We start from the raw sequence: 13,394 nt of genomic DNA, 5'->3' as shown, positions 1-13,394 counted from the left end.
AGAAGAGAGGTCCCGGTTCCCAGCTCGACACATCCTGGATGTCCGGCTCATCAGGGAGTTCCACCGTCGCTACCCTGCCCAGCCGTCCAAAAAGCTGAGGAAGAGGAGGCCGACATAGACATCTCCGACGAGTATTATATTATTATACTTGATAATTAAGCTTGAAAAGATGTCACTGCCAGTGTTACTGCAGTGTTATTGACAGTATCATTACTGTGTAACTACCATTATTTCAGCCAGTGCTACTGCAGTGTAACTGTTAGTGTTACTGCTTGTGTTACTGTCAGTTTTACTGCTTGTGTTACTGCCAGTATTACTGCAGTGTCACTGCTTGTGTTACTGCCGTGTTACTGCAGTGTAACTGCGAGGCAGACAACACTCACACATTCATTACACTTTCATACTGTGGCACAAACCTCCACCTGCAAATCTGAAAACTCACAAATAATTTAGCATTCAATTATAATAAAAGTATTTGTATCTGTTATGTCCTTCAGTTTGTTTAAACAAGATTATTGAGTCATATCTTTAGTTTCACATTCCAACAACAATATTTTAAAAACATGTGTTTGCCATGTGATTGAAAATAAAACAGCATATGTTCCATATAAAATGTCTGCTGCATTAGTCCACTATTGTATTTCATCTGAGTAATGTAGCCGCAGTTTGTAGTCCCTAATGTTCACTATTGGTCCACATTTAAACGAATAAACGTGCCTCAATGTGCGGATATAGGCTTCTGCGTGCATTAAAATTTGATGTTAGTCAATTGGCCAATGAGAGCTGCTCAAAGCAGATCAAATATTAATACCTTAATGTCCCATGTTAAGTAATTAATTCCCAGTGGTTTTTACAAGAAGAGAAAATCAATGTTACATGGTTACATTTTTCATTTTAATGTTGCGCAGTTGGTGTGTTTTTGTGGAACAGCAGGGGCACACTATCGTTATTTATGATCTACGATTAAACAAAGTTGCATCCATTTATTATGGCACAATGAACATCCCACTAATTTAAACCCACTGCATTAATATTTAAATTAATGTAGCCTAATACCAAATGACCTATCCTTTATTTGTATTATTGAAATTTCACTTAAACTCTAGAGCTTTTTTTTTGTCCTGGAAAGATGCAACATGTTAATAATATTAATATATGTGTGTGTGTGTGTGTGTGTGTGTGTGTGTGTGTGTGTGTGTGTGTGTGTGTGTGTGTGTGTGTGTGTGTGCGTGCGTGCGTGCGTGCGTGCGTGTGTGTGTGTGTGTGTGTGTGTGTGTGTGCAGCTCTGTAGTGTTCCCACAAAAACAAATGAAAAGGCTTCCGTGTTTGCAGCAATGTCATTACTATGAACATGAATTAATAATGGTGACAGCTCCATAACAATAACTGAGGAGCCTACATTACACATCAATAATTTTTCTGTGATTTATGCTGCATCATTTGAAGTCATTAGTTCAACGGTGTATTTATTATCCTTTAACATAAAATGTTTGTAGTGGAGGAGCTTTTATTAATGAATGGTATTTTTTTGCTTCAGCTGAATAATGTCATTAATGTCATCTGTGTGTGACGTTTAGACGTCTTACCGAAGAGATCATTGATGGACGGACTGCGACAACGGGCCCTTCCTGCCACTATAACATATTACAGGAAACACTGTGCAGCTGAAGGAAAATTATATATTAATATTTATGATCGACCCATAGTTTAATCTCTGTTGCGCCCTAATATGACGGAACTGTGTGAGCATTTTACAAATATTCTCAACGATACAACAAGCATGATCGGAAAATAAACCTCAACTAAAGCATTAGAATCAGATAGAGTGTGTGCGCGTGCGCGTGTGTGCGCGTGTGTGTGTGTCCAGCTGTTAATCAGTGTTTTATGAGCGCGCCTCTACAGAACTTGCAGTCTTTAGCAGGTTGAGTTCAGGCCGAAAACGTATCGAGTCTTAATCTCGCGCTGTCTATTTGGCACTTTGATTGATGTCCTCGCGCAGCAGAAGGGTGGACCAACAGTCCAGCCTCGCTCTCCTGCACGCACACACACACATACACTCACTAGATAACGACAGGAGCTCGTGCAGAAGAAGCCCAGACGTTGAGTCCGGGGAGCGGCGCGTGGAGCAAATTCTGTTCCTCGCGCCGGAGCTGGGGGCTTGCCGAGCGGAGGCCATGGATCACATCGGGATACAGGGGTCGCATCTGCAGCAGCACACGCAGGTGGAGCCCATTAGCTTCGGCATCGACCAGATCCTCAGTAACGTGGAGCAGAGCTGCATGCTGAGCGCAAGGATGCACGAGCAGGACTATGGACACGGGGCCTACAACAACGGTGGCGCGAGCAGCGGCGTTAACTGTGGCTATACGTACGGTAACACCGGGTATAATGGCACCACCAGCTCGTGCGAGATGGCTTCCATCGGCGGGCCTTATCACATGAATGTGGGCGTGAATGCGAACGGGACTAACTTGAGCTCCGCCGGGTCCGGGGTCATCCGTGTCCCCGCACACCGGCCTCTGAGCTGCGGGAACTCCTCAGTGTCTGTGCCGTCGGGGAGCGGGAACATCAACCACCTGAGCGCGCTCACCTTCCCCTGGATGGAGAGCAACCGGCGCTACACCAAAGATAGGTTCACAGGTATACCCCTAACATTATATAACATTATATAATATAATATAACATTATATAATATAATATAACATTATATAATATAACATCATATAATCTAATATATCATAATATAATATAGCGTAATGCAACATAACATAACATAATCTAACGAAAATAATACAATTAAATGCAATGTAATAATTTAAAGACATAAACATTTATTTAAAAATAATAATAATTTGAATATTTTTGTTACACATCATTTCCCCTACATTTAACACAACCGACATAACTAATAATAAATAAATCATAAATAAAAAAAGTCCCTGTGGATATCCTCATCATTTATCTGATTGTGTGTACCCTGGACACCATTTCCCTTCCCTAGTGAATCAGTGATGAAATTACTCTAATGGCACTAACCCAAACGTTAAAAACTAAAGAAGGTTATTTTCTTTTTTTATTGATAAAATGTTTTCAATACAAACAAGAATTACAAAAATATTTTTACAATAAGAAACTCAACAGAAAATAAACTGCTATAAGTTTACGTTCAATATGATTCAATGAGCGGCAATAGAGAGGCAAAACATAATATATTTATATTGTATAAATTGACTGCATCGAAACTCTCTCTTGTGTATTATTATTATTATTATTATTATTATTATTATTATTATTATTATTACTAATTTAATGTATAGACGGCTAAATTATTTTTACCAAAATGTCACCAGTTATCCAAAGGTCTTTGGATAATGTGTTAAATATCAATACTTATATAAACAGAATTGCTGTAAAAGTTTTTGGTTATGGCTTCAATAAATAAATGCATACATTTTAATTTAAATCAAGTTCACCCAATGACCCCAAAGGTTATTTGGTTATGGTGTAAGAAATACATAGAAAACACATGCAAAGACATTGTGGTAAAACAATAATAATAATAATGATTAACACGTGAAAAGACTGAATTTTGCAATGTGACTTTCCTGAGCACTGGCAGACCTTAAAAAATAACAGTCTATATTTGATGTTAAAGTGATATATAACGCTTTATCAAGTGTCTCTCTCACTCGTTTTCTGAATTCTCTGCTTTGACCTGTCCTGCCCTGTCTTTTCTTAACCTGTCCTCCTCTCCTCCTGTCCTGTCCTACTGCCCTTTTGTCCTGCTGTCTTCCTGTCCTGCGCTCCTGCCTTCCTGTCCTCCTTCCCTGTCCTCCTAATTTCCTGCCCTGTCCTTGTGTCCTCCTGTCCTGCTGTCCTGTCAGTGTCCCTGTCCCCCCTTACTGTAGCACGTCGTGTAGGTCACCCGTACCAGAACCGGACTCCTCCTAAGAAGAAAAAGCCTCGGACGTCGTTCAGCCGGCTGCAGATCTGTGAGCTGGAGAAACGCTTCCACCGGCAGAAGTACCTGGCATCTGCTGAGCGGGCCGCGCTCGCTAAAGCCCTGAAGATGACCGATGCTCAGGTCAAGACCTGGTTCCAAAACAGACGCACCAAATGGAGGTGAACTCATATTTAATTTGACAAGACTTGTTTTTAACCTTTTACTTATGCATTGTTATCTCTACTGAGTAGATTTTTTTGAATATTCACATTCTTTAAGGAGGGCCCCTGAGTGCTGCCAGGGCTCCTCCACTGGGTTTTAAAGGGCTCCAGTTGGTCCTGCAATAAATCTTCATGAAGATTTTTGAGTTCAAAATGTTTCCACATGTTGATTTCTGCAGTTTATCCTGCATTATTTTGAGAGTTTCTGCTTTTTAGTCTATCCCCAATGATAGAAATGGGATGGACAAAAAGGGAACGGCTGTCATGAAGGTAGGATTTATTGTATTAGACTGCATACGTTTTAGCTACAGGTGTGTCGAATAAACTAAACAGTGACTGTATAAAATGGACTCTGTGTGAACATATTTGCTGACTGCCTCCGCAGCGCTGAAGAGAAAAAGCCTCTCAGTGCTCCTCTAAGTGTTTCTGTCTGTGAGGCAGAAATAAAACAAAAAAAACTAACTTTTATTTTCGGCAAATCATCTTAGGTTAAAGGACTACCAACATTCGTATTAAATATATAAAATATACATTATACACTTTGAGGTAATATCATACAAATTCATTTTAAATCCTTAATGGATTCAACATATTCCGTAAATATGTCTTAAACTATAGAATATGTTTTGTTGTTGATAACGATCGATTTAATAAGAATGCTATTTTATTTAATTTATTTTCATTGTTGAGATTCTTCATAGTTTCAAAATGATTTAAAAAATATATTATGTGGACATAAACAAAACAATGGCACTCATTTTAAATATTGCGCATTATTTCTTCAATATGCAGAAATAATCGTCGTTTACATGGCATGAAAGCGAACAAAGTGAATTATTTAATTAAGGAATTGAGCAGCGTATTTTTCACACTACCTCCACTCTCGTGAACTGATATACAATTATTGGAATAATTGGAATTCTAAATGTTCACAACAATTATGTAGCCTACTGTTTTTCTTTGGCTGTGTTTGTATTATTTTATTTTTCGTTGAAAATGATAAAGCTTTGGATTTTGTAATGATTCACAGATTGTAAAATCATTTTATTGTGTGCACCGCACCGTCAAACTGGAATAAATGAATGTTAATATTGAGGTCATTTAGTGGTGCATTCGTGTATTTGTATCTTCATCAGTATCTGCACTTTCTCTCAGCACACACTCACTTAATGACCTGAGCTCTGAAAGACGAAATCCACCTTCAATAAACTGCTGGCAAACCCAAACTGTAGAGACCCTACAGAACACACAGCGCGGGACACTGTTGCAGATTGTTGGGCTATAATAATAGGAATATTATACTGCCTGTATATAGATAGTAATAATAATATTATACTGCCTGTATATAGATAGTAATAGGAATATTATACTGCCTGTTTATAGATGGTAATATAAAATATATATATATATATATTATAATATAATAATAATATATATAGTATAAAGATAATAATAATAATAATAATAATAATAATAATAATAATAATAATAATAATAATAATAATAATAATAATAATAGGGATATTAAACAGCGTATATAAAGATAATAATAGGAATATTAAACAGTGTGTATAAAGATAATAATAATAGGAAAATTAAACAGCGTGTATAGCTACGTTGTGGCTCGCGTGTGAACACTCCGCGATGTCTCCTTGTTGCTGTTGCAGGCGGCAGACGGCGGAGGAGCGGGAGGCGGAGCGGCAGCAGGCCAACCGGATCCTCATGCAACTGCAGCAGGAGGCCTTTCAGAAGACCATCAACCAGCCGGTGACCCCGGACCCGCTGTGCCTGCAGAACAGCTCTCTGTATGCCCTGCAGAACCTGCAGCCATGGACCGAGAACACCGCCAAGATCAGCAGCGTGTCGACCTGCGAGTAGAGCCAGATCTGCCGACTGACTGACTCTCATTCACACAGTCAGTCAGGTCATCTCCTTGTCAGACAGACAGTGTGCTGCCTGTCTGCAGTTCACAGCACTACTCCTATCACAGTCTGGCCTGCTTCGGACTTATTTGGCCTGCTCAGCCCTGCAGAGACTACATTGACATTTTGGAAATATTTTAGAGGCATCATGATGAACACTGTGCTCCATAAAAGTCCACGAGATGAGCAGGACAGACTGGCATCAGTGAGATGTATTATAGTGGAGCTATACGGGACTTGATGTTTCACGAACAGCATATTTTCATATTTGTGTGTCCATCTCTTTGTATCTGTCCTGTTAATGGACTTTTACACAACTGCAAAATAACAGAGCACTTGTTTTAGAACTTAGTATGGATTGACTCACAGCAACAAACCAGGATATCTGTTATTTTATAATTTAGGAAGATCAACAAGCTTCACCAGCATTTACCACTTTTCACACTGCCTCAACCTCTCACAGTGTGTGTGTGTGTGTGTGTGTGTGTGTGTGTGTGTGTGTGTGTGTGTGTGTGTGTGTGTGTGTGTGTGTGTGTGTGTGTGTGATGACAGTAATATATTTGGACACTGAAATAAATTATTTTCTGTCTGCAGAGTTAACATTACAATTAATTCAAAATGTATTTTAGTATGAATATCTTCTACATTTTCATCCATATGTAACTTTTATTTTGCTTAGTGGATTTTGATGCCACATATAGATTTTGTAACTTAAGTTTAAAGCCTTCTTGTACTTCACTGATGCTCTACAATGTTTGGATCATCATGAAACATAGCTCTACACATGAAAAGCTTCATTTAAAATAATGACAGTAAGCCACATGTGTCCAATGTTGAAGACCCTCGCTTACAACACCAGGTAGCTATGTGTTCATATTGAGACAACAAGATAGTAACAGCCATAGGTGGTAACTACTGGGAAGCAAACCCATATGATAAACAGGGCCGGCTTACTGCATATTCACATATTGTACAACTTTATTTTGAAATATAGAAATATGCAGCACTAAAGCACAATATTAAATGTCTTGATGGGAGGCTGGAACCTGCAATAACAAATGTTTGTCCACTTGGAGAACTACATATCAAAACCTTTAAGTAGAATGGATTTCAGCTGATTTTGTGAATACTGAGCACATGTTCCATATAAAACGGGGATCACACAGCCAACCTGGAGCTAGTTATTCCATCACGTATACTGGGAACAATGCAAAGAGAAGGTTCATGGCGGCACAGTGAAAGTTCTTCCATCCATTAGCTGTAGAGCTTCTGCGAAGACACCAGTCCATTACAGGGCTGACACCGACCTCCTTCACACCTAACCTCTAACTCTCTAATGTATCTCTAATGTTTGCTCCTCTTTTTGTACAAATACTGCTCCTCAGTTCTGAAAGTCTTATTGTGTTTCCTCATCATAGGCCACTCATGTACTCATGTAAACGCCATTTTGTATATCAAGTGATTATCCCATGTATATATGTATGTAAGTTTTGCAGACTGCAGATGGCAGAACAAACATTGGGGGAAGATGAGGAGAAAGTGATCGCTCTGCTCTCACTGTATACTCCCACCTATAAGGCAGAAGTGTGAAAGAAAACCTGAAGATTTTTCAGATTACCATGTGACTATGTTTCCTTTTTGTTTCACCAGAATACAACACCTAAAACTCTCATGTCTTATTTATTCATTTATTTTAAACAGACATCCCACTTTACACATATTTTGATGATGATTTGATGCAAGAAAGTAATATATAAATGTAGCCTACTTTGAGTGTGTGTGTGCGTGTGCGTGTGCGTGTGTGTGCGTGCGTGTGTGATGTGACATTCTCCAGGACTGCTTTCTAAAAGGTTTAAAATAGGAATGTAAAGGAAAATTTCATCAACCACTCTCTCACACACACACACACACACACACACACACACACACACACACACACACACACACACACACACACACACACATGATTTTACCCTGGGGAGAAAAGGTGGTCACTCACCAGATCTGATAAAGGTGAAGCAAGTTAAGAAGAAAAATATCACTTTTAATATTTTCTTGTTGTTTTTGTCTTTCTTTCTCAGTATTTGACACAAAGCCGATGAGCTTCAGAGCAAACAGCGTGTTCTGTTCTCTGTATTTGGTATGCATCTGTTTGTGGGCCCCTTAGTTCAAATGAAGAGAAATGTTAATGCTGCAGCAGTTTTACACGACTGTTTCAACATGAAGCTAAAGAAAGGACCCTGCCCTCCACTCCATGCACCGCCTTTGGCATGAACTGGATCAGCAGCATCAGTGTTGGACTCACTGTTGTGAATCCCTTCAGCAGGTTCCACATGTGGTGGGGAGCCTGAAAGAAGAGTGGAGGCACATTCATGTTTAATGTTCATACACATACAGTCACAAAAAAGCTTTTCACCAGTGGATGTTTGCACAGTTGTCAAACTCTCTACTGAACACACACGATGAATCTCAGCAGCTTTCTCCGGACATTTGTTGATAGAAAGAGTCATCTCTTTTTGGGCCAGTGTGCCTCGCAGACCAGCACTGGGGACTCGATGTGTAAGTACCCTGAATGACATTCTGTAGAATAATTATATTGGTTGATAAAATAATAATGTATACTCCTCTCTGATACATAAAGAGAGCTACAGCTCTCTCATTTCTTATTAATTTCACACCAGCAAAGCAAACCACAAACTGCTCTGTCTCCAATGTTCAATAAATGTATTGTGTACACCATAAAATAACTCCCCTTTTATTTGGTTCTTTGTTTCCGTAACTATTTCTCTCTTGTTTTTGTGTTTGTAAAGCACTTAGTATCTTGTTTTTGAAAAGTGCTTTATGAATAAATTATGATGAGGCTACAAACAGACAGTGGAAGATGAACTGCGGCAGTCACGTAGATATACATTCAACAATGACCTCCCATCAAGTTAGGCCTGTATAGCTAGTGTTAGTATAGTATTATAATTGTATAGTCTTATTGTATTACAGTGTTATAGTATTATAATTTTATAGTGTTGTAGTTTTATAGTATTATAATTGTATAGTATTATAGTTTTATAGTATTATAGAATTATAGATTTATAGTTTTATAGTATTATAATATTATAGTATTGTAGTATTATAGTTTTATAGTAATATAGTATAGTAGTTTTATAGTATTATAATATTATAATATTGTAGTATTATAGTTTTATGGTTTTATAGTTTTATAGTATTATAGTATTATAGTTTTATAGTTTTATAGTATTATGGTATTAGACATGAATAATATGTCAGGTTTCAGTGAGACAAAATAAATCGATCTTATTATCTGATATTAAATCATTTACCAATCCAGCTTTCGATGATAAAGATCTGATGTTTAAGAGCCCACATTACATTTTTCGATTTAGTTGCACTTTTGCAGTAGTGGTGTTTATTTTTATTAGGTTTTCATGTATAACTCCTCTTCTGTTTACCATTGATCTTATCCATTTTAGTGGTCGTGGGGCAGACACAGTCACTATGTGGATTTGAGTGGGTGACTGCCCAGAGACTGCAACTCTGCCTCCTGGTCTCAACTCCGGGTTGTCATGGATTAGGTCCACTAACAAACTTTGTAATATGATTGGATATGAGATCCACTCCATCTAAAGTAGGATGGATGCCGTCACTCCTAATCAGAGCAGGTCTTCGCCATAAAGTCCGCCAATTATCTACGAAGCCCACATCATTATCTGGACACCACCACGAGAGCCAGCGACGGAATAATGACATGCGGCTAAACATGTCATCATTCATTAGATTTGGCAGAGGACCAGAGAAAACTACGGAGTCCAAGATTGTCTTTGCATATGTACACACCGACTCTACATTAACTTTAGTACACTCCGATTGGGTCATGAACGAAAGAACGAGATCATGGGTACAAGCGGCCGAAATGGGTTTTCTCAGACGGGTGGCTGGCGTCTCCCTTAGAGATAGGGTGAGAAGCTCAGCCATCCGTGAGAGACTCGGAGTAGAGCCGCTGCTCCTTTACATTGAAAGGACCCAGTTGAGGTGGTTCGGGCATCTAGTAAGGATGCCACCTGGGCGCCTCCCTAGGGAGGTGTTCCAGGCACGTCCAGACCCCGGGGTAGACCCAGGACTCGGTGGAGAGATTATATCTCCTCACTGGCCTGGGAACGCCTCAGGATCCCCCAGTCGGAGCTGGAAGATGTGGCCCAGAGAATGGAAGATTGGGGTTCCTTACTGGAGCTGCTGCCCCCGCGACCCGACCCCGGATAAGCGGTAGACAATGGATGGATTATCACTAAAGGAGGCAGAGCAATAGCGAAACATGAAACACATCAAGCAGGAGAGAGCAGAAAAGGAAGAGGGAGATGCCATCACTAGCTGCCGAGCTACAGTAGCTAACGTTAGCAGAGCCGAAAGGAAAGTAAAGAATTGAGGATTTAAGAGAAGAAGGATAAGAGATAAGAGAGTAGTAAGTGCTTAGGAAGTACAAGAGTAGGTTTCAATGAATGACAGGTAATTAGCTGATGTGATCAAGAATAAAGCAACATTAACTGAGTCGAGCTAGAGCAGCTGAAGTACGCTACCAGCAACACAGAAACATTAAAAAAACGGAAATGACGAGCTTACCGTATTTACGGTATAATATAGTATTATTGTATTATAGTTTTATAGTTTTATAGTATTACATTTTTATAGTTTTATAGTTTTATGGTATTATAGTTTTATACTATTATAGTATTAAAGTTTTAGAATATTATATTATTATAATTGTATAGTATTATAGTTTTATAGTTGTATAGTTGTATAGTTATATAGTATTATAGATTTATAGTTTTATAGTTTTATAGTATTATAGATTTATAGATTTACAGTATTATAATATTTTAGTATTATAGTTGTATAGTAATATTATAGTATTATAGTTGTAGTTTTATAGTATTATAGTATTATGAGATTTATAGTATTATAGTATTATAGAATTATAGTATTAAAGTTTTATAATATTATTATAACTGTTTAGTATTATAGTTGTAGTTTTATAGTATTATAGTATTATATATTTATAGTTTTATAGTATTATATTTTTATAATTTTATAGTATTATAGTATTATAATATTATATTTTTATAATTTTATAGTATTATAGTTTTATAGTATTGTAGTATTTTAGTTTTAAAGTATTACAGTAATAATAATAATAATAATAATAATAATAATAATAATAATAATAATAATAATAATAAATTTTATTTATAAGCGCACTTTTCATTTGCGTAAACAAAACTCAAAGTGCTATAGAGTAAAAACGATTAGCAAAATATACATTTAAAAAAATAAAATATAAACATTTGATAGACAGACAAGACAACACTTTAAAATGGTTAAAGTCTAGCAAAATGCTCTGTTAAAAAGATGCGTTTTTAGGCCTGTTTTAGAAGCATCCACAGTCTGTGGCGTCCTCAGATGTTCAGGGAGAGCATTCCACAGTCTGGGAGCGGCAGAGCAGAAGGCGCGATCTCCCATGGTTTTGAGCTTGGTCAAGGGGGGAAGGAGGAGGTTAGCCTTTACAGAATGGAGGTTTCTTGTGGAGGTTTGTGGGGTGAGCAGTTCTCTGAGGTAGGATGGAGCATTTCCGTGAATGCACTGATGGGTGTAAAGGGAGATTTTATAATCAATCCTGAGTGAGACCGGGAGCCAGTGCAGTGATTTGAGGATGGGTGTGATGTGTTCGTACTTTCGCACACTTCTGGATGTATTGTAGATTCTGGATGTTTTTGCTAGGAATCCCGATGAGAAGTGCGTTGCAGTAGTCAAGTCTGGAGGAGACAAATGTATGGACAAGCTTTTCAGCATCTAACAGAGAGAGTGTGGGGTGGAGTTTGGCAATATTTTTGAGGTGGTAGAAGGAGTTCTTGCATGTTTGTCTGATGTGGGCCTCAAAGGTCAGGTAAGGATCCATTTTAACACCCAGATTGGTGACTGTTGATGAGAGTGGAATGTTCTGACCGGAGAAGGTGATGCAGGTTATGGAGGAGGACTCGACATGATGTGGGGCGCTAGAAGTGCTTCGGTTTTAGAGCTGTTTAATTGCAGGAAATTGTGCTTCATCCACGCCTCTATCTCCTCCAGGCAGGTAGTTAATGTGGATGATGGCAGAGGTGCGGAGGGGGCTGGGTTAGTACTGATGTAGAGTTGTGTGTCATCAGCATAGCAATGGAACGATATTCCATGCCGGTTGATGACACGACCAAGAGGGGACATGTAGATGGTGAAAAGAGTGGGGCCCAGGACAGATCCTTGAGGGACACCACAGGTGACAGAGTGTGTTTGTGATTTTGACACTCCCAAGGTGACATGCTCTGTCCTTCCAGTGAGATATGAGTTGAACCAGTTTAGGGCCGAGTGAGAGAGTCCGATTGTGGAGTGAAGACGGTTGAGGAGGATGTCATTATCAACGGTATCAAATGCTGCAGTTAGATCAAGGAGGATGAGGAGAGATGGAGATGCGGCGTCAGCTGTCATCAGCAGATCGTTTGTGACCCTAACCAGGGCAGTTTCTGTACTGTGGCCAGGGCGAAAACCAGACTGGAATTTTTCAAAGAGGTTATTGAAGTTGAGATGGTCCTGAATCTGAGTGGCAACTACTTTTTCCAGCACCTTGGATAGAAATGGCAGTTTGGAGATGGGTCTGTAGTTGGTAAGGACATCTGGGTCTAAGGTGGGTTTTTTGAGGAGTGGTTTGATGACAGCAGTTTTTAAAGGGGATGGAACATGACTAGACTGGAGGGAGTGGTTTATCACTGTAGTGATGAGGGGACTTATGGCACAAATGTTAGATTTGACCAGGGCTGTGGGAAAGGGGTCCAGGGCACAGGTGGAGGGTTTCATCTTTTTGATGATGGCCTCAACCTCTTGCTGCGAGATGTCAGTGAAGCGGCAAAGAGGCTGGGTAGGTCTGGGCTGGGGGTTGACAGTCGGGACTGGCAGAGCAGCGGAGTTGGAGAGGAGAGAGCGGATGGTATCTACTTTTTTTCTAAAAAATGCGATGAAATTGTCACACTTGTCTGTGGTGTCTTGGTGTAAGGGAGTTTGAGGTTTGAGGAGATGATTTACTCTGGAAAAAAGTTGCTTGGAGTTGCCAGAGCTATTGTTGATGATGTTGGAGTAGAAAAGTGACCGTGTATCTCTGAGGGACTTTGCGTAGGCCTTTTGGTGGTCTCGGTATGCCTGTCTGTGAACAGTGAGTCCTGAAGCCTTGAGGCGCCGCTCGAGGACACACCCCGCTGTCTTCATCTTCTGCAGCTC

The 13,394-nt window shown here is 39.2% G+C and overlaps 1 protein-coding gene across 1 annotated transcript; it reads left to right on the top strand.

Moving 5' to 3' along the window:
• Positions 1-1,899: 1,899 nt before the first annotated feature.
• On the top strand, positions 1,900-7,756 carry tlx1 (T cell leukemia homeobox 1). Its single transcript, XM_029450593.1, has 3 exons — positions 1,900-2,640; positions 3,885-4,122; positions 5,832-7,756. The coding sequence occupies exons 1-3, from the start codon at positions 1,986-1,988 to the stop codon at positions 6,040-6,042; spliced, it is 1,104 nt and encodes a 367-aa protein (XP_029306453.1). The 5' UTR covers positions 1,900-1,985; the 3' UTR covers positions 6,043-7,756.
• Positions 7,757-13,394: the final 5,638 nt, after the last annotated feature.

This window comes from Cottoperca gobio, chromosome 15, assembly GCF_900634415.1.
Source record: "Cottoperca gobio chromosome 15, fCotGob3.1, whole genome shotgun sequence".
In the NCBI taxonomy this organism is placed as follows: Eukaryota; Metazoa; Chordata; class Actinopteri; order Perciformes; family Bovichtidae; genus Cottoperca; species Cottoperca gobio.
The sequence above is the reverse complement of the archived record's forward strand: the minus strand, read 5'-3'. Positions and strand labels throughout refer to the sequence as shown.